General features: G+C 36.0%; 1 protein-coding gene and 1 pseudogene across 1 annotated transcript; both read left to right on the top strand.

The window, feature by feature from the left end:
• Positions 1–428: 428 nt before the first annotated feature.
• Positions 429–12,200, top strand: LOC122358597 (annotated as a pseudogene).
• A 2,811-nt stretch (positions 12,201–15,011) lies between these two features.
• LOC122358974 (calcium-activated chloride channel regulator 3A-1-like) lies at positions 15,012–21,584 on the top strand. Its single transcript, XM_043258994.1, is given in 16 exon segments — positions 15,012–15,161; positions 15,288–15,425; positions 15,516–15,579; positions 15,582–15,665; positions 15,776–15,881; positions 15,960–16,128; positions 18,243–18,470; positions 18,592–18,816; positions 18,896–18,961; positions 18,963–19,077; positions 19,177–19,283; positions 19,373–19,588; positions 19,804–20,068; positions 20,185–20,349; positions 20,487–20,711; positions 20,811–21,584. Coding segments are annotated over 16 exon segments (2,733 nt in total). The 3' UTR covers positions 21,221–21,584.
• The last annotated feature ends 794 nt before the right edge of the window (positions 21,585–22,378 follow it).

The following is a 22,378-nucleotide window of genomic DNA, read 5'->3' on the forward strand; positions in this document are numbered from 1 at the left end:
GAGTAATCAAAGTGACTCCGGCCTGTCGACCGAGGTCTTGTGAAATTAAAAGGAGTGTGTTTGTAAGAGACCAATATGTCATCAAAGCATATTAGCTTAGCTTCTTTCTCCAAATCTATTCCAATCAAGGAACAAACTACACATTGGCTGGCCTGATGATGAATACATTTTCAGCAACTCTTCCTTTAATAAGTCATCCTAACACAACAAGTTGTGAGTCATGCAGTACACATCCAGAGAAGCATAGATGTTAATGAAGGGATGCAATGCAAAACAGGAATACAATTTGTAGTGCCATTAATATATTTTTGACTCCTGTAATGTGTTTTTTTTTTTTTTTGATTGATACCATATAAGTAAAAAATCCTTCCATTTGACATTTTTCAAAACGGGGTTCAGGGGTTGCTGTTCATCTGTACTCTCGAACTATGGACTCAAGAACGGTGTTTGTCTTATTATGGATGTTGCTGTCCTCCACCTCCACTGGAAGCAAACTGGATGGAAATGGTTACGTTGATGTTGTCATTGCAATCACTTCAAAAGTACCACAGGATGAGAGACTTATTGATAAAATCAAGGTGAATATGTACTTTTTTTTTAGAAATAAGAATTGATAATGCTAATCCAGCATACGGCGTTGAACCCTACACTAATCAATATGGTGAATGCGGAGCTGAAGGAGAGTTCATTCATTTCAGCCCAGAATACCTTCTGAATGATACTTTAATTGAGCTTTATGGATCAAGGGATAAACATTGCTAACATTCCTTCAACATTTATATATTTCTCATGAAGGAAGAGTACCTGGAAAGGTTTTTTATTTCAGTATTATGTTTGTTTTGTTAGCAGTTTTCTTGTTTGTTTGCGGGAAGGGTCATGATGAACATAATAGAGAACAGCCGTTTTACCACTCTAATGGTCGTATTGAAGCTACAAGGTAACAAAAGAAAACGTATGATTTAAAAAGCACATGATCTCACCCATTGGTTTCCTGCTTATCTTTTAGATGTAGCAAAAGCATTGAAGGTCAGTTTTATGAGGTTACTGCTCTTCAATCTTGCCGCATTGATCCACAAACTTTGCTACCTACTAAGGGGTGCACGTTTTTTCTGGACAGAAATCAAATCTCAAACAGCTCTATTATGTTCTTATCGCATCTGGATCCTGTAAGTATTGATTGCACACACATTCAGTGGTGTATTGTAACAAAGTAGTAATACTTTGTTACAGTACTTAAGTATTTTTTTGGAAGTGTACTTCAATTTTTATATTTTAGCAGACTTTTCATTTTACTCCACTACATTTCTTAAATAAAATGTATACTTTTACTTTGATGAATGTCCCCGAAGCCTGTCGATTACTTACTACAAAATGTCTCAAAATATTTATCTTTTGCATGTGCAGTGCGAGGGGAATGAGAATGAGAAATAGCTGAAAGTGATAATACAAAAACAGCATTATAAATAAAAGTGGAAAAAAGATTAAGAACATACACAGCAGCACCACACTTTATTTAGCGTAACACCATAGCTGTGGGCGTGGGGTGGATGTGGAGGCAAAAACTCATTTAGTGCATAAGTGTAACATTTCTCGGTTTAAACATTTGTTATATTCTCTTAAAGAGAACTTAGACTCAGGCATGGTCATCTGTGATGTGATCTGACTCTGGAACGAACAGCTAAGATGCGATGAGACTCTGGAGGATCAACTAAGACTTGTGAGACTTCTGAAGAACATCTGTGACATCAGTCTAGTTCATGGACAGTGAATACAATTCACTTGGTGCACCTCTTCCCTCCATCATGGACATTTTCCTTGCACAATGCTCCAGTAAGGCTACCAGTATTGTAAAGCTGGCAGAAACTGAAAAAAGGAGAGCTGGGTGCTGTCTTTTTCATCTTCTACCATCAGGTAGAACAGGCTTACTCAACCCTGGTCCTCGAGGGCCACTGTCATGCTAATTTGAGCTTCAACCTAATTCAAACACACTTGAACCAGCTAATTGGTCTGTTTAGGATTACTAGTAAGCTACAGGCAGGTGAGTTTGATCAAGGTCGGGCGCGTGAATCTATTGTTGTGTGTTTCATTTTTATGTTTAATCAGTATGTAGCACAATGGTCCTGCAAGACACTTTTTATTTCACTATATGTTCACACATGTAGCAGAATGACAATAAAATGTTTTGACTTGATATGGAATATTCAGAGTCAGATAAGCAAATGATAATGTTTTGACGTCACTACAGGGAAATAACCTGATTCATTGATAAGGTAACGCATAAGCGCGGTTAACTTGTGTTGTCAGGTTACTGATGTGCATGTAAACAGCTTTGTGCTAAACTTTTGCATTCCATGTTTACCTCCTTTATGTCAAAGTGGTACTACTGCTATTTATAATTATAATTTTTTATAATTATATTACAGTGCTCCAGACAATAAAAACAAATAAATAATGCACTTACACTGTTAATGTATGTATGAATTAATCTTACAGCAAAAATACTGTATTAATGTTTATATAATAATAATAGTATGATTTATCTGGTTAAAGTATATTATTTTTACTGTAAAACACAATAATTTTACTTTTCTTCAGTAATATATTTTAAAACAATATTTTAAAGGAGCAAATGGCTCCTTATATTAATGTTATTTAATTATTGTTATTTCTTTTTATTGTCTGGAGCACTGTAATATAATATAATTATAAATATAATAATTATAAATAGCAGTAGTATCACTTCGACACAAAAAGCGGTAAAGCTTAGCACAAGCCTTTAGTTCAGCATGTTTGCATGCACACCACTAAGCTTATAGCTCACAAATATGAGCTTATTAAAAGGTTTACATGCACATCAGTAACCTGACAGCACAAGTTAACCGCGCTTGCACGACTTTATCAATAAATCAAGTTATTTCCCTGTAGTGACGTCAAAAATAATAATTTGCTTATCTGACATTTTATTGTCATTCTGCTATATGTGTGAACATATAGTGAAGCGAAATATTGTGTCTTGCAGGACCATTGTGCTATATACAATTTAAACATAAATATGAACAGAATAATAACCAACAATAGAAGTAAGAAAGCAAAACAAAAGACCCCAGTAATAACCTATACACAGTTAACCACCTGTGAGATGTTCATGGTTTCACCAGGTAGATTTGTGGATGAGGCTTTCAAGGAAGCAGGGAGATTAAGGTTAAGGGCTCTTACAGTCTTGGTGACAGCTGTTTAGCAGACGAAGCTTTGATATTCCAGTATCTTCTCATGGGTTCTCAACCCTGGTCCTAGAGGGCCACTGTTCTGCAGAGTTTTGCTCCAACCTTGATCAAACTCATCTGCCTGTAGCTTACTAGTAATCCTAAATGGCCTTATTAACTGGTTTAGGTGTGTTTTATTAGGTTGGAGCTCAAACTTGCAGGACAGCGGCCTCCAGGACCAGGGTTGAGAAAGCCTGTTCTCCTGATGGCATAAACTGGAAAAGACTGGGAGAGATGGGTGGGGTCCTTCACAATACTGGTAGCCTTGCTGGAGCATTGTGCCAGGAAAAATCCAGGACGGAGGGGAAGAGGGGCACTGTCAGGGAACTAGACTAATGTTCCCACACCAGACAAATGATGCAGCTGCTCAACACACTCTCAGTGGTGCTCAAATCAAATCAAATTCAAATTTTATTTGTCACATACACATACATACATGATGCGACATGCAGTGAAATGTTTTTACAACCGTCCAGCGTCGGAATAGCTTCAATTACATTTACTCACAGACTGTTACATGTCACTCTGGACAACAGTTCCCATCATCTATTGCACTGATTACACACACAGCTGTAACCAATCAGACACACTTTATAAGCCTTGGACATCCTCATTCTGATCACTGAGTATTTTCTGCATGTATCCCTCTCCTAGCAATAGGGACTTTTACAGAGCTATTCTGTGTTTTCTGACTTAAAGTCTAGTTTACCCAGAGTTTCGTCACATCTTAGCTGTTCGTCCAGAGTCACATCAAATCACAGATGCAGAGTCTTGTCTTGTCCTGCCTTTTCACTTGTCCGATGCTCGCTGCTGTCTCCAGAGGCGATAAGGCCTGATTCAGATTCTTGCATGATGGTGGTGCCCAGCAAAAAACTCCTACGAGACTGCTGGTCCGTGGTACTCAAACTCCAAGTTTGCCCTGTCACAGGCAAGCAGACTAGCAGTGAACTTCCTGCCTGTCCTCTAGCTGTGCCTGAACTCTCGTCACATCCTGACATGGATCGGACGCGTCGCCGCGAATCTTCATCTCATCATGCCCATGGTCATGGAGGCCAATTTTGAACACCTCTAGCAAGCTGCTTTTGCAAGTTTTTGTGAATACATTTCAGCTTTTAATCCCTAAAGAAGATATTACAGGTTCATCAAGTGTGTCAAAATGATTATTAGAAAAATAATGCACATCCGAGGTGGTGATCTGGCCACAATGTGAAGCTGAATTCAAAATGTTAGTTTTAGTAAATACAATATTGGCAAAAAGTAAACGATTGTCTTGAAATAAAATAAAACAACTGTACATCAGATGGCGTGAATCTCAGCTAAAGGTACTTTCCTGCTTATGTTAAATTTTTACTTGTCCATTTTTTTAATGGGGTCAAGAGATTACAGCAAGAAAATTAAGACATCTTCCAAGTTTATTAAACTTTTCTCTCCCATTGCCATTTTGGATTCCCTACTTTCAGAGAGTAAAATGAGAAATGCATGAGAATCACAACTAAGTCTCCTGAGGTTTGAAAGAGTAATGCAATAATGGAGCCTTGATAGAGATTGCAAGACAATAAATATATATTTTGTCTTTCTTCCACCACACTCTCAGTTTTTACATTTTTTGACTAATCCTTCATGTCTCATTTGTGTCTACCTCTATTTCTCCCAAGGAATTTTAGGAGAAACATCTTAAATGTTGTCGAAACTAAAATAAGAGATATGTGAGAATCTCATCTAAGACTCCCGAGTTTATGAAAAGCAGGCACTAAGCAATACATGTTTCCTATAGGAAGTGAAAAGATGTGTGTTTGTAAAAAAAAACAAATCTATCGTTAAGCAGTTTTAACTTTCAACTTCTTTCTCTAATCTGTTGCTATAAAAAAACACAGTCATGTACATTTGCTGACCTTAGGGGTTTTCAGCTAATTTTCATTTTTGGGTGAACTCTTCCTTGATAATTTACCTTAGATGTTGATTAGGCTTTAAAAACAGAGGACTGCATAGAAATGAATAAAGAAATGCAATGCAAAACAGGAATAAAATTAGTGCGATACGCATGCTGTGATGACGTTTTCTTGTTCCCTGGGAAAAACTGTATTGATACTTTCAGCTCATGCAAGCAAATCATCTTTCGTTTTAGTTCGGTATTTGCTGTTTGTCTAAACTCTGCAACTATGTACTTGTGGATGTTATGTATTTTGGTGTCCTCCACCTCCACTGGAATCAAACTGGATGGAAATGGTTATATTGACCTTATCATTGCAATCAGTTCAAAAGTACCACAGGATGACAGACTCATTGATAAAATTAAGGTGAATATGCACTTTTGATCTATTTAACAAACTTCATATATGTGATTTTTTTCTGTATTTTCTTTTACATTTTTTTAAATTTCATGTTTTCATAGTTGATCTGTTCACTTTCATTCTAACAGGAGATGGTCACTGAGGGTCGTTTTACCTTTACGATGCATTGGATAAAAGGTCTATTTCAAAGAAGCTACAATCCTAGTCCCACCTGAATGGACCGGTCCAAACTTCACCCAAGCAAGAACAGAGTCCTTTGAAAGGTACCGAGAATTATGCCTTTTAATCTTGCCTACCAGATATTAAGGCTCACAAATAAATTACTTCACTGGTATAGGATGATTCTTAGACTGTTTCTATGTAAAACACAGGCCAAAATAAGAATTGATAATGCTAATCCAGCATACGGCGTTGAACCCTACACTAATCAATATGGTGAATGTGGAGCTGAAGGAGAGTTCATTCATTTCACCCCAAAATACCTCTTGAATGATAGTTTAATTCAACTTTACGGATCAAGAGGTGAAAGCTGCATATCTTTATTTTTATTTTTTTACTTTTATTTTTATCATGAACTAAGAGAGGTCAGAAAGGTCTATTAATACAGTGTTTGTTTTATTAGCAGTTTTCTTGTTTGTTTGCAGGAAGGGTCTTTGTGCATGAATGGGCTCATGTGAGGTGGGGTGTATATGATGAATACAGTGCAGAAAAGCCATTTTACCACTCTGATGGCCGTATTAAAGCTACAAGGTGATACAAATTGATTAAAATATGATTAAAATCTCCTTGCATATGATCTCAACTATTGGTTTCCTGCTTATCATTAGGTGTAGTAAAAATACTGAAGGTCAGTTTTATGAAGTTACTGCTGGAGGATCTCTTCAATCTTGCGCATTGATCCCCAAACTTCATTACCTACTAAGGGGTGCATGTTTTTACCTGACAGAAATCAAATCACAAATAGCTCCATTATGTTCTTACCGGGTCTGGATACTGTAAGTATTAATTGTACATCTGTTCACATATAATATTTCTACATTGTAAAAAAATCTCCCAACATAACATTTTCTATTGACTTGCATCTAAATTTTCCATTGGCCCAATTAAATTTCTGCACAATTTTCTGTTGGGACAACTGTTAAAAACAATAAATTCAACTGGGCCAATGGAAAAATGTTAATGAAATTTTGAGTTGGGAGGACTAAAAGTTTTTACAGTTTATCTGCAGCAGTAACAAATATTATCAAACTATGAGTCAACATGTTTTGAGTTATGAGTCAAGTTTTGGTCAAAGTTTTAGTCATGCAGGGATCAAAAGCAATCACTCAGGGCCTGCCCTCATCATCAATGAGGAAGTAAGTATTATAGTGAGAGGAGGTTAATCCAAAACCAAAGAAAAAAAGGTTTAAAGAAAACAAAATAAAAAAAAACATAGCCAACCATAAAACATGCAAAAAAATAAAATAATAATAAATCTTAAGATTATGAGCTTAAAGGTTTAATATTTTGAGAATGAAGTTTATTATTACAAGAATAAAGTTTAAATGTTTTGAGAATAAAATGGATCTGAGAATATGCAGAGAGAAATGCAAAAAAAAAAAAAAAGTTTTTAATACAATAATGAGAAAATATTTTTATTATAAATGAGTCTATAGCCTGCTGTGTTTTCCATGCATCACACATCTTGGTATGAAATAAAGAGGAAACACACATTTATGCTTTTGTGATAAAACGGACATAACTTGAAAGTTGAGCTGTGTTATATTGAAAGCAACAAAGCAAAAAATTGCCCAGCAAGCCACAAATATGAATGGAAGGCTTTAAATATTATGTCCATTCATTTACTGTATTATACCATGAATAAATCAGCTTGTGAATAGCCACTTAATGTTATAGCCTACAGACTATACCTCAAAAAGAAATATAATTTATGTTAACAAGTTGGAGTCCCTTTATTTTATTGCCCTTTTAGATATTGGGTCTTAGCAAAGACTAATTTTTCCTTTTCTTTATTTTAAAATTACTATATGGTTCGGAGATAAATTGTTGAACTGTACACCTTTCCAGTGAAATTATTCCACTTTTACTTTGAAGTTATTTGAGATTGTGTACTGTGTTTAAACGTTTTACCTTCACACCTTTATCATAGTTTTGCTGTGTTGAATTTAATGTTCATACATAAAATAAAATTCATCATAAAATAAATTAATAATTAAAAATGTGCCTTTAAAGGAACCTACTCCCTTTGGTGTTATTAATTATAAAGGAATCCTTTTTAGGTGACTACATTTTGTCAAGAAAATGACCACGATAATGAAGCTCCAAGCATGCAGAACAAAAAATGTGGCAAAGCAACATGGACCGTAATATTTGAGGATTCTGTGGATAAAGATGTACTTCGTTCTCTGAAACCACTGCAGTCCCCTCCACCACCACCATCTTTTAAAGTTGTGCAGCGAAAGAAAAGAGTTGTTTGCCTCATCCTTGATGTCTCAGGAAGCATGGGAGTATGTAATAACAGACATTAACTTCATTTGAAAACAAAAATGCTTGCCTGATAACCTTTTCTTGTAACTTGTGCTTTGAGTTTGATTGCTTTGTTTTCTAGGGACCTAGAATTCTTCAACTGCAGCAGGCTGCCACACACTTCTTGCGGAACATCGTTGAGGATCAAGCCAGTGTTGGGATTGTAACCTTTAGTACTACTGCTTCTACTCTGAGTCCCTTGACTACTATTGACAGTGACACCACAAGAGAGAGTCTTATCAAATTGTTGCCAAAAGTAGCAGGTGGATCGACCAACATGTGTAAAGGCCTTGATCTAAGCTTAAAGGTGCCATGTTAATTGTATAGTATACATTTTGTATGTTGGTGATGTATAAAATATGCAAGTGATACTGGCGGGCGGTTCTTAGCCTCCATGACATGCTTTTAATGCGCAGATAGCCATTGATTATCCCGCTTATTCCATGGTAATTTTCAAAATTATAGACAAGTTAAGACTAGCACATCTTTGCAGCGCAATATTTGACTGGAAGGGTAAAAATGCTGATTATTTCCGTCATTTACGGCTCATTAGCACTAAAATTCTGTCCACTACATATCAGAGATGAAATAGTTCGGTAAGAAGACATTCATTTGAATTAATTCTCAATCTTGTGAGAGTGTGCGTGAGTTACCTGCTACTGTGCGTCTCTCAATCAAGCTGTGTTTACTTCAAAACTTACTTCAAAATAGCAAGTTTACCTCTTCTCTCTCTCTCCTCTCTCCTCTCCCTCTTCCTCTCCCTCTACCTCATCCTCTACCTGCCAGCCAATCAGAATTGAATATTCAAACAGACCATGGAATAAATAGCTATTTTATGACAGCGATCCTTTTTCTTCAGGTTCTCCAAGCAGACAATGGGGATGCCTTAGGAGATGAACTAATTTTTCTGACAGATGGTCAGGCAACAGACGACATTACTCTTTGTGTTCCATCCGCAATACAAAGCGGTGCCATTATACACACACTAGCTTTAAGTAACAGTGCAAGTCATGCACTGATAGAAATGGCAAACCAAACTGGTAAGTGATATCAGCCCAAAAAACAACTTACTGTATCTGTCTCAGTGTATATCATATAATATAAGCGCCAGTTTATTATTTAATGCAAAAATGTCTTAAACAGGGGGAATATTTTTATTAGCCAATGATAAGACCCCATCTAACCAGTTAATGGACGCATTTGCTTCACTCACATTATCAACTGGAGATTTCACAAAAGAGCCAGTTCAGGTTTGTCAAGTGATCTAACAATAGGTTTTTACTCTTAGAGTGTCATCAATATTATGAGCATTTTAACCATATTAATTTTTATCACTCCTTTAGCTAGAGAGTGTTGGAGTAAGAACATCTGATTGGTTCAATGGGACAGTTTCGGTGGATCAGACTGTTGGGAACAAAACCAGCTTTGTGATAATCTATGAAATAAGTTTTCCCAGCATTTACATACAGTCTCCAAGTGGCTTAATCTACACTCAGACAAATATGAATCATGATGTATCGCTGAAAACAGTTTTTTAAAGCTTCCAGGAACGGCAGAGGTATGAACCTTGAAGTTATTTACTCAGTTTATAGTTTATAAACCAGAAACATAATTTATGGTAGGCATCTGGTCTAGGAGTTTTAGATAAACATTTAACAACAACTTTAGACAGAGTTTATTATGATTCCGAGGATACATTTACAGAAAGCCTTACTGATCTGCTTTCTCACTGATAACTTTTATTTGTTTGATAGCCTGGGGACTGGGAGTACAGTATCCAAACTACAACACTTCAAGCTTTGACTATAACAGTAACAAGTCAAGCTTCTCAAGCTGATGTTCCTCCTATCATTGTCAAAACCCACATGAACCAGCAGTTCAGTGACGGCTCTAAACCCATGCTAGTGTTTGCTGAGGTTAGTCAGAATTACAGGCCTGTAATAAATGCTGATGTTTGGGCTACACTTGAGTCAGAAACCGGGTCCACGCATACATTACAACTCCTGGACAACGGAGCAGGTAAATTACCCAAAATATTATATAAATTAAAAAAATAGAATAAAATAAAGTAGTATTCCAAATTTTGACAAATGAATCGGATTCATCTTTCACAGGAGCTGATGCTATCAAAGATGATGGTATATATTCCAGATATTTCACAAAGATGGTAAACGGGAGAAGCAGTTTGAAAGTAAGAGTGAAGAATCAAGATGGACAAGCCAGATTTGCTGTCCTATATGTCCCTGGATGTGTGTTAAATGGTAAACTTTCAGATCCTGGGATATTCATTTAGATGAGATTGATATAGCTCTTATTTCTATATTAATCACTTGACAGGCTATATTATGCCATCTAAAGTGTGGTTCTAGAATACAATCAAATATGTTAAATGAAACCTATGAACTAAACTAAACTAGACTTATTTTCATTTCAGTAATAACAATTAATAGTGTATAATTACAGATGTAGGTCATCATACCACAAACCTTTTATGGTTGATAGCATTCCAATTTTGTTTCATGTTTTGTCATGTTGACTTCAACAGACATCCTGTACTCAGTGAATAGGAAGCAGTAAACATTACATAGAGATCATGTCAGTTGGAATGTATCTTGATAGTCATAAAGTTTTGTTCCTGAATGAATCTGTGTTTTGAATAAAATGTTTGTGTGAATAATTGAGTTACAGTTAATTTCATTTATAGTGCAGCTGAACCCTCCAAAGCCTCCAGTTTCTAAAGAACCACTTGAGGTTGAAAACTTCACCAGAACAGACACCGGAGAGAGTTTCGTGGTGACTCTTTCAGGTACAACTCCACCAAATTTCCCTCCGAACAGAATCACAGATCTGAGTGCTGAGATCCAGGAGGACACTGTGCTTCTCAGCTGGACAGCTCCTGGTGAGGACCTTGACCAAGGAACAGGTAAATCATACAATTACTGTACTAGTATTTAAAAGGTGTTTAATTTGTTTGGGTTACTCCAACCCAAAATAATTTTTTTGTCATCAATCACAATTTTAATTAAACACAGTTTAAGATATTTTAGATGAAAACTGTGAGGTTTGTGACTGTCCCATTGATTTCCAATTAATAAACACCGTCAAGGTCCAGAAAAGTATGAAAAACATTATGATATTAATCCATCTGTCATCAGTGGTTCTATCTGAATTTTATGAAGCAATTTTGGAGATTATCCACAGGATGCAAGCTTTTTTGTCAGCCGCAACATGTTGTGTTTATGCTTAGATTTTTGAAGAAAAACAGCGCATCCTTGTGGCACTGCTGACATAGAACAGCATACGTAGTTCAGTAGATACTCTGCAAAATGGTGCTACAATAATACAGAGAGACACATAGGAGGTTTTTTTGTACAAAACGTATTCCCGTCAATTCATAACATTCGGTCTGGACCTTGACAGTCCATCTTAATTCTTCAGTCTTATTTTCAAGCTGCTTCTCCCATTTACCATCTCTGTGAGATATCTAGAATAGGTTCCATCACCGTTGATAGCATCACAAGCTTCCCTGTTTTCATCGAAAATATTTTCAGTTGTGTTGTTCTGAAGATTAATGCCAAAATTTACATTTTGGTGTGGAGTATCCCTGTAATTTATTTGCTGACAAAAGTTGTTTTCAAGTTATATCAAGAAATAATATATATTGCACTGCATGTTTTTGTTTGTTTGTTTTGTTTCCTTAAGCTAAATCCTATGGGATCAGGTGGAGCTTTGACTTTAACATGCTTAAATTCAACTTCAGCAATAGTCAAGAAGTAAACACAACTGATATCTCACCTCTGGAGGCTGGATCAGTTGAACAACATTCATTCAATCTTAATATTACAATCCAAAATGGCACCACGCTCTTCTTTGCAATTCAGTCGGAGGACAAACAAAAAGCTAAATCTGAAACCTCCAACATTGCTCAAGCTTCAAAGATCCTCCTGCTTCAAAAATATCAGACCCAGACATTAATTTGACGGTTCTTGTTATTTCCCTGTGTGTGGTAACTATGCTCATGTGCTTTATTGTTGCTGTAGTCATATTAGCAATGAACGCAGAAAGCGCTCTGCTCAAAAGATATATGGCAAATAAGTGTCAAATCAGTTCTTGCGCCTAATTTGAACATGACTATGTAATTATTGGTATCTTTTAAGCAAAATATATCATATATCAAATATGTCATTATTCCACTTCAGAATCATGTAAATACCTATAATATATACACGTCTCAACTACTATATGCACACTACATATAAAAAACATTTTAATGCAGCTAAAAAAGTTATATTTTTGTATTACTAGTTGCCATTGTCACACATGTGGAGTCTTTTGTTGTTGTTTTGTCTTCTCCCATGTGTTCAGTGTGACCTACTTTCTGTTAATTGTCTAATTGTCTTCAGCTGTGTTTTGTTAATTTAGTCAATTCCTGTGTGTATTTAGGTTCCAGTTTACTGCTGTTCTCGTCTTTAATGCATGGGTTTTTTTTTTTGTCCTGTCTGCCTGCCTACCTGCTCGCAACTATATTGTTATTTTGTTCGTTTGTAGAGGATTAGAACTGTTTAAGTTTATTTTTCTCGTTGAGTGCTCCTTCTCGCAAACCACACCGTGACAGTCATTCACACCAAACACAGTTTTGCTACTACTAAAACTACTATATATTATTTGCATAAGAACTGCTTAGCAATATTTTATATTACATACAAAAGGAGTAACCCATCTACTCACCTGTGTAGCCCCAGTATTCAGTCCTGTTCTTCAACCATGCCAACTTTAAGTTACTTGTCATTTTATTAAGTAGTCACGTGTTTGAAGGAGATGTTGATCTTGTCTATTTCTCTCACAAATCAATCATTTTGCCTCTGTAGACTTAGAACATTAATCCTTTTGAATAAATAATGATGGTAATCTTATATGCCCGTTGTGTCTTGTTTTTTATTGACAAATAGTAGGTTTAGGGGCAGGGGCTGGGTTACGTGATCATAAATGTGTAAATAATGTAATATAAATGAAACTGTTGTGACTGTTTACAATGAATAATCAACACATATGCAATAATGGCAATATATAATTACCTAATATATAATTTAATCATGATGATAAGATTCCCAGTATCTCACGTCTGCATATTGACACCAAGGGTTTCTTATTTAAAGCTATGGAGGACCCTGCACGCCGAAAATTGATGATAAAGGAGTACCTTGTGCATTAAAAAGTGATGCCAAAGGGTCAAATCTTTCACAAATCGCTTTTTTGGAAAAATGTCACCAAGTGAGAGATCAACGAAGAGTCGCAAAATGTAGCAGCAAAGTCACTGGACGCTCTGATAGGTAGTAATATGACTGGATGGGTTCAAATACCACAATAAGTGCTTTAAAAAAACCCTTAAAGGATCTTAGTAAACCTCTAAGATTTGAATATTTAAATGATCATCCTACTGATATCTATTGAAAATGTTCAATAATATTTAAAAACATATCAGTAAGCCTATTATATATAAAATCATCACTGCGTACTTTCAACTGGGATGTGGCTGTCCCAAACCCTAACCTCTAAATTCTAACTTATGAAAATAATATTGTTGTTACATTGTTAAAAAAAGAACGAAAACTAAAAGCGAGTATGCTTTAGTCCATTGGCAGAGACTGATTTTAACCACACCCCTACATTTATGATCAGGAAATATTCATGTGTCCCTCTTTCCCGTAACTACATGGTGTGAGTAGGTAGGTTTTATAACTTTAAGGTAAATTGTTTTCAAAAGTCGCTAACACTTTATTTTGATGGTCCCTTATGAACATTCTGTTGAGAATAAATGACTCTGCAGCTACATGTCAACTAACTTTCATTAAAGTATAAGTAGACTGTCTGATTATTATCTGCTAACTCCTTATTGTGAATGATCTCCCAACAGACTGACTATAGATAGTTTTTCAAGAACATCTATTCTAACCTTGAACCCTGCCAGTCTACTAACACTACTAACACAAAAATCTGCTTCACTTTAAGCAATGTCGCTAACAAACAATTAAGCACACCTTCACACTTTACATTTTGACCTACACATGACCCTCTCCACATGACTAAACCCCAGTGACTCCTGAACAGACTCACTGACAGCGAACAACAATAACGGCAATGACTCTTTTCCTGACTTTGCACAATATTTACTTAACATGAACTTCAAGGTGTAATGGAACCTCTCCATGGCGCCTTGAGAGTCAGTATGATAAGTATGATGTACCGTGCTTTATTTTCAATTGCGTCAGCACCTGCTTAAAATTAGCCCTGTGTGAACGTGTGAATAATGCGGTTCACAATATGCAGCAAACACATAATTTATGAGTCAAGGTGAACTCATCTGCACACTCATTTTTATTAAGATACATCACATTTTTGAAATCCTCAATCAGAATTCATTCAAGTTGCTCAACACCGGTGACGCTGCTGAAATGGCACCATTTATTAAAAAGCATGTTCTTCTCCCAAGCATATTCTATATACTTTGGGACCAAGTCTCTCTCAGCCCATGCTTCTCCGGGGCTCTGGACCGGACAGCCCCGGCACAATTTAAACCCTGCTAACACTGTAGAAATATAGTGCATTAACAGAAATGTATTTATAAACATCTTATTGCTGTTTGTTGTTATCTGAATTAGTTATTTGCCACACCTGCCCTTGTTACCCTTCTATTTATTTCTATTATTTGATTACAGACCTGTGCTATTTTTCTGTGGACAGTTTTCTGGCTGATTTTGAGATGTATTGTCTTGTTTTGCAGTGTCTTGTTTTTCCATATGATCTTTTGACCAAAATTTACTGTCAGTTTATGCCAGGGTATGCCTCTTATCAATGGCATTTAAGTTAATTTTTGACCCATTATAGTATAAAACAGGGATTGAGATTTGCCGTTTATCTAAACGCAGCAGCTATGGACTCAAGAACGACGTATGTCTTATTATGGATGTTGCTGTCCTCCACCTCCACTGGAATCAAACTAGATGGAAATGGTTATGTTGATATTGTCATTGCAATCGGCTCAAAAGTACCACAGGATGAGAGACTTATTGATAAAATCAAGGTGAATATAAATATTTTGGTCTGTTAACAATTTTTACCTACTTCAATGGAGTTTAGAGTTTTTATTTATGTACATATTTACTTGATATTTATTGATTTTCTTACTTTATCTCTTTATTTCTGACAGGAAATGGTCACTGAGGGGTCATTTTACCTTTATGATGCATTGGATGAAAAAGTCTATTTCAGAGAAGCAACTATACTAGTCCCACCTGAATGGAATGGTACAAACTATGCCAAAGCAAGAACAGAGTCTTTTGGAAAGGTTTCCTACCAAATATTGATGTTTAAAAATAGATTACTTCACTTACAAAAGATACTTCTTTATGTGACCATTTCTGTATGTGAAATGCAGACAAAAATAAGAATTGATAATGCTAATCCAGCATTTGGTGATGAACCCTACACTAATCTGTATGGGAATGTGGAGAAGAGGGACAATACATTCACTTCACCCCAGAATACCTTCTGGATGACAATCTAATTGAGCTTTTTGGATCAAGAGGTGAACATTTTGTTTCTTTCTTCACCATTAGTTTATACATTTGTCATTAAGAAAGAAATCTGAATTTCTTTTAATACAGTAGTACTAAAACAGTAGTTATGTGTTTGCAGGAAGGGTCTTTGTGCATGAATGGGCTCATGTGAGATGGGGTGTGTATGATGAATACAGGGCAGAAAATCCATTTTACCACTCTGATGGCCAGATTGAAGCTACAAGGTTATTTAATTTAAAAAGGAAAGCATATGATTAAAATGTCCTTGAACAAGATCTCAACCATTGGTTTCCTCTTTATAGGTGTAGCAGAAATATTCAAGGTCAGTTTTACGAGGTTACCACAGGAGGATCTCTTCAACAGTGCCGCATTGATCCCCAAACTTCATTACCTACCGAGGAGTGCATGTTTTTTCCAGAAAGAAATCAAATCACTAATAACTCAATTATGTACTTCCCGGGTCTGGATCCTGTAAGTACTGATTGCACATATAAATATTTCTACCTGTAAGTAATAACAAATTTGATCTAACTATGAGTTGTATATACATGAGTTTTGGACATAGTTTTAGCCATGTGGTGAAAGTGGTCCCCTCTGCCCTCATCAGCCATTAGGAGGTAAAAATATTATGGTGAGAGAAGATCCAAGATTCTTACCCAATAGACTAAACGTTGTAATAAACACAGGGCAACACAAAGAGCAACTACAGCTGAACAACAACTGACCAATGAACAAAGAAAATGTAGCTAACTGACATAAAAACTACAAAGTATTGAGATGTAAACTTGCGATTCTATTTTGCTTATAATTTCTGCACAGGAGAATTTATTTTTGTTTGTTGTTGCATTTACCATGTTTACCATGGTAATGTTAATGGCTAGAGAATAGTGTTTTGCATCGCTTGTAAATATTTCTGCCTTGTATGGTGATCATAATCCATACCACATCACATCGCTGCTGTCTGAAACTAAAACTATTTTAAAAGTCTTGAATGCAAGTGTTAACTAATGTTATAGCTGTTAACTTTATGAAATGATCCTTGGTGCTGACTCTCTCTAGATGTGGAGAGACTTCGCCCTTTTGTTGATAACCACTATTCTAGCCTCAGCTGGCCTGCAAGGGTTATGTTGGGCCAAAAAAACCCTGAATGTTGGCCCAAGAGAGTACAGACGAAGCGCAATGAAGCTCCAGAAGTACTAGCACTCCCACTTTTGACCTGACAGGATGTCGGGATAGATTGATAGTGTTTTTTTAGCCACTGACAAGGGTACTGGGACAGACATAGATTGCATTTGTAGTTTCTGAGCCCTCGCAGGATTAAGTGTTCAGTGGCGGATCTTTGGGCTATGTGAAGGCTACTAGGGCCTACAGGGAGCTCAGGTAAGGTTTCTGTGTTCATGACAAGACCAGTGGGGCAAATAAAGGGCTCATAGATTGAAACTCCTCTTAAAAATCAGACTTAACACAGGACTGTTTAAAACGGGCTGTTTAAAACCAAAAGCATTGACTGCAACTGAACTGACACACAACACAACTGGTTGCTGTGGTTGATTCAGGACAAGACGAGAGTTCACAAGCAGCCACCATAGCCATGACAGGACTAACAGGGAGTGCTCAGATAGCCTCTACAACCAGCTTGGGGCAAAACGGGAGTGCATAAGTGGGTGCCACTACAGTGACCAGAGCTGAAGTGAACAGAGACACTTTGGATGACCCTCGAGAACCAGCTTACTAACTAACATTATTGCTGGATCCATTATTTGGTCAGTTGATCTGTACTGCTGGGGGAGAGGAAAGCAAGAGGAGGAATATCTATGTCCAAAAAAGATTTATTCAAGAAAATATATTAAACTAAGTAATGAATACATGAACATTACAAACGCAACTGACAAATGAAAAGGAAACACAGGAGTGTTATATAATTGATCATATTCACCTGAAAACAATGAAAGATAAACAAACAGAAAAACTACAAGCTGACTAGAAGAACACACCAGGCAAAAATTAAAGAACAGGAATCGTAACAGTGCAACAGAATGACAGTGATCACAATCATAACAGCACACCCTGATTTTATTGCATCAAATAACTTAAAAGCAAACTCATTCAAGACATTTTGACATACATTAGCACGAGCAAGACCCAACTAAAATGTCAGAAATAATCAAAAACGTAATTTGAAGTTTAATTTGATTGTTCAGTTTGTCTCACGTCCCATTAGATTAGATGGCGAGGGTTTGGTTTATGACCTATATTGGGACTAGCTGTGTGGGGTAAATATAAAATTTATTCAATTTAAAACATAAAAATACAGAGAGCGAGAATGTAAGCAATTAATTTGCACACCAACCAAGATAACCCCAATATTATAAGCTCTTTAAAAGTAAAGGTATTCATTTAGCCACATTGGTTTACATTGGTTTTCCTGTGTTAAATTGATTTAATAAATATCCTTATTTGTCTATTCCAGTAGGTACTTGGCATTGACTAATTTATAGAACTGATGTTTTTAAAAAAGAAAAGATACTGGGCCGATGTTTGGGTATTTCATGACATTTTATTTCTAAATAAATCCTATTTTTCAGGTGACTGCATTTTGTCAAGAAAATGAACACAATTATGAAGCTCCGAACATACAGAATAAAAAATGTGGCAAAGCAACAAGGACAGTAATATTTGAGGATTCTGTGGATAAAGAGGCACTTCGTTCTCTGAAACCACTGCAGTCCCCTCCACCAGCACCATCTTTTAAAGTTGTGCAGCGAAAGAAAAGAGTTGTTTGCCTCATCCTTGATGTCTCAGGAAGCATGAGAGTATGTGATAACAGATATCAACTTTGAAATTTTTTGTTACCAGTGCTTTGAAATGATTTTGAAAAATAATTTTGAAACTGCAAGAAACTAAATTTTGTTTTATTTTCCACCTATTTTCTAGGGTCTTAGAATTCTTCTACAGGAGCAGGCTGCCACACATTTCCTCCGGAACAATATTAATGATCAAACCAGTGTTGGGATTGTAACCTTTAGTACTAATGCTTTTACTTTGAGCCCCTTGACTACTGTTGATAGTGAAACCACAAGAGAGAGTCTTATCAAATTGTTGCCAAAAGTTGCAAATGGATGGACAAACATATGCTTGGGCCTTAGTCAAGGCCTACAGGTAGTAATTACTAATATTATTATTTTTATGTTTGTGATATTAAGTATATAGAGTTTGTTGGTGATACCTTTTTCTTCAGGTACTTCGAGCAGATGATGGGGATGCAATAGGAGATGAAATAATTTTTCTGACAGATGGTCAGGCAGACAGACGACGTTTCTCTTTGTGCTCCTTCTGCAATACAAAGTGGTGCCATTATACACACACTAGCTTTAAGTCAGAGTGCAGATAAGGATCTGATAGAAATAACAAAAAACACTGGTTAGTGATATCAGCACAATTAATAATTGACTGTATTTGTCTCAGTATATATCATATAAGTGCCCAAAATGTACCAAAAATGTGCTCTGTCATAAACAGGGGGAATATTTTTTTTCGCCAACGATGAGATCACATCTAACCAGTTAATGGACGCACTTGCTTCGTTCACATTATCAACTGGAGATTACACTAAAGAGCCAGTTCAGGTTTGTCAAGTGATCCAACAATACATTTTACTCTGAGAGTGTCATCTATATGAGTATTTTAATCATATTCATTGTTATCACTCCTTTAGCTAGAGAGTATTGGAGCACGAACATCTGATTGGTTCAATGGGACAGTATCGGTGGATCAGACTGTTGGGAACAAAACCAGCTTTGTGATAATCTATGAAAGAAGTTTTCCCAGCATTTACATACAGTCTCCAAGTGGCTTAATCTACACTCAGACAAATATGAATCATGATGGATCTCAGAAAACAGTCACTTTAAATTTTCCGGGAACTGCAGAGGTATGATAACATTTATTGAGCAGTCATTTATTAAGTTTATAACAAAATCCATAAACATGTACACTTATTATCTTAAGACAATAAAAGGCACCAAGAGTTTTAGATAAACATTCAACAACAACTTCATACTAAGACAGAATTTATCACTGATGATTCAGCTGACACACTTACAGCAAACCCTTACTGATTTGCTTTTACTTATTTATGTTTGATAGCCTGGTGACTGGGAGTACAGTATCCAAACAACAATAATTCAAGCTTTGACTATAACAGTGACGAGTCAAGCATCACGTGATGATGTTCCTCCTATCACTGTCAAAACCCACATGAACCAGCAGTTCAGTGACGGCTCTAAACCCATGCTAGTGTTTGCTGAGGTTAGTCAGAATTACAGGCCTGTAATAAATGCTGATGTTTGGGCTACACTTGAGTCAGAAACTGGGTCCACGCATACATTACAACTCCTGGACAACGGAGCAGGTAAATTACCCAAATTAAAATATTAATTAATATAATATAATTAAATAAAATGAAGTAATCTTCCCAACTTAATGGAAAAAAATATATCAAATAAATCAGAAATCCATCTTTCATAGGAGCTGATGGTATTAAAGATGATGGAATATATTCCAGATTTTTCACAAAGATGGTAAATGGGAGAAGCAGTTTGAAAGTAAGAGTGAAGAATCAAGATGGACAAGCCAGATATGCTGTTAAGAAAAATAGTGCTGCCCCATATGTACCTGGATATGTGTTAAATGGTAAATTTTCGGATCCATATTTTGGTCTGTTTAAAAAACCTTTTGTATAATTGGCAATACAATTAGCTATGAAGCTGTGTGAAGAAAACATTTGGTAAAAAAAAAAAAAGTAAAAATTCAGGTTCTTCTATTTTCAGGTGTAGTGCAGCTGAACCCTCCAAAGCCTCCAGTTGCTGAAGAACCACTGGAAGTCGGAAGCTTCACCAGAACAGCCACTGGAGAGAGTTTCGTGGTGACTCTTTCAGGTACAACTCCACCAAATTTCCCTCCGAACAGAATCACAGATCTGAGCGCTGAGATCCAGGAGGACACTGTGCTTCTCAGCTGGACAGCTCCTGGTGAGGACCTCGACGATGGCACAGGTAACGCATACAATTACTGTACTAGTATTTAAAAGATTTTTAATCTTAACTGAATTTTTTTTTTTTAAATGATGGATCTTTTAATTCTTTCCATTTAAGCTAAATCCTATGAGATCAGGTGGAGTTTTGACCTTGATATGCTCCGACACAACTTTAGCAATAGTCATGAAATCAACACAACTGCTGTCTCACCTCAGGAGGCTGGATCAGTTGAACAACATTCATTCAATCTCAGTTTCCCAATCCAAAATGGCACCACGCTCTTCTTTGCAGTTCAGTCAGATGATGAACAAAATGCAAAATCTGAAATCTCCAACATTGCTCAAGTTTCAAAGATCGTCCCTGGTACAAAATACCCAGGAATATCAAATCCAGGAATGAATTTGACAGTTCTTGTTATTTCTGTGTGTGTGGTTACTATGGTCATATGCGTTATTGTTGCTGTAACCACATGGGCAGTGAAACGCAGAAAAATCTCTGCTGGAAGTAAAGTGGCATTAACAATCTGATGCAAACGAATGTCAAATTAATCAAATATGCCTAATTTGAATGTAACTATGTACATCCAATAGCTACACCCAAGCATTTCAAAACTTATTTTAGCTTTTAAAGATTTTATAATATTTATAATTTTTTTAAAATATATATTTTTTTTGTGTGTGTGTAAGCTAGAATGGGCATCCAGAGTGCTTTTGTGGATTTGCCTAGACTTTTAACAAACAAAATGTTATGTTTTGAGTTTTTGTACTTCTCATTTTATTAACATTATTATTTATTGGTGTGTTGTGAAAAATGGCTTTCTATATGATTATTTTTCTTTTATATAGATGTTGCAGCATGACTATTTATTAAACAAACAAAATAAAATTCTCTTTCAAACAGCCTAACTTTTACTTTTATTGCAATGAAATGACAGTTAATATGCATAAAATGTGTATATATTAAATAATACATACTGTATATATATATATAATTACTGTATGTGAAGTGATATGATGTATGACGTAAGATGCATTCATTTTTGTAGTAAAGTCTATATTTTTTTTACTGCTTTTTTTTACCTTTTTAATTCGTTAATGGCACTTAGTACTGCTCTATCCTTATTAGTCTATTCCAGGGCTGTCAAAACTTAGTCCTTGAGGGCCGGTGTCCTGCAGAGTTTTGCTCCAAACCTAATTAAACATACCTGAAGTTAATCAAACTCTTACTAGACATGTTAGAAACTTCCATCCAGAGAATCTTGGTTTCTTTTAAGCAGAAGTTCTTCTTTATTGAGAATTCACTGTGCATCGCTGCAGTCATCAAGTCCAACTAAGTCGCTTAGAAATGGAGACAAAGCACTTTGTGGGATGAACCCAAACAAAACATTCAAATAATGTACAGGAATCAGCCCAGTAACAGAATCTTCCCAGCTTTGATCTAATCAGCATACAAGTGTCATTCAAATGCTAAGGGGCTAATCCAATCATTTTAAAACAAAAGAAAGAGCTGTATTTTGAGATTAGCATTCATGCTTAACTATTCAGAAAGATGATCAGAAAATGCGTAAAAGACCAATGGTCACTATCACAGTACCTGGGCTACCTAACCTCTTTACCTCAAATTGTAACTTTTTCAGTTCATAAACCTATATTTAACTATTTAGAAATTTGTAATCCCAAACTGAG

The sequence above is a fragment of the Puntigrus tetrazona genome, chromosome 15 (assembly GCF_018831695.1).
Source record: "Puntigrus tetrazona isolate hp1 chromosome 15, ASM1883169v1, whole genome shotgun sequence".
In the NCBI taxonomy this organism is placed as follows: Eukaryota; Metazoa; Chordata; class Actinopteri; order Cypriniformes; family Cyprinidae; genus Puntigrus; species Puntigrus tetrazona.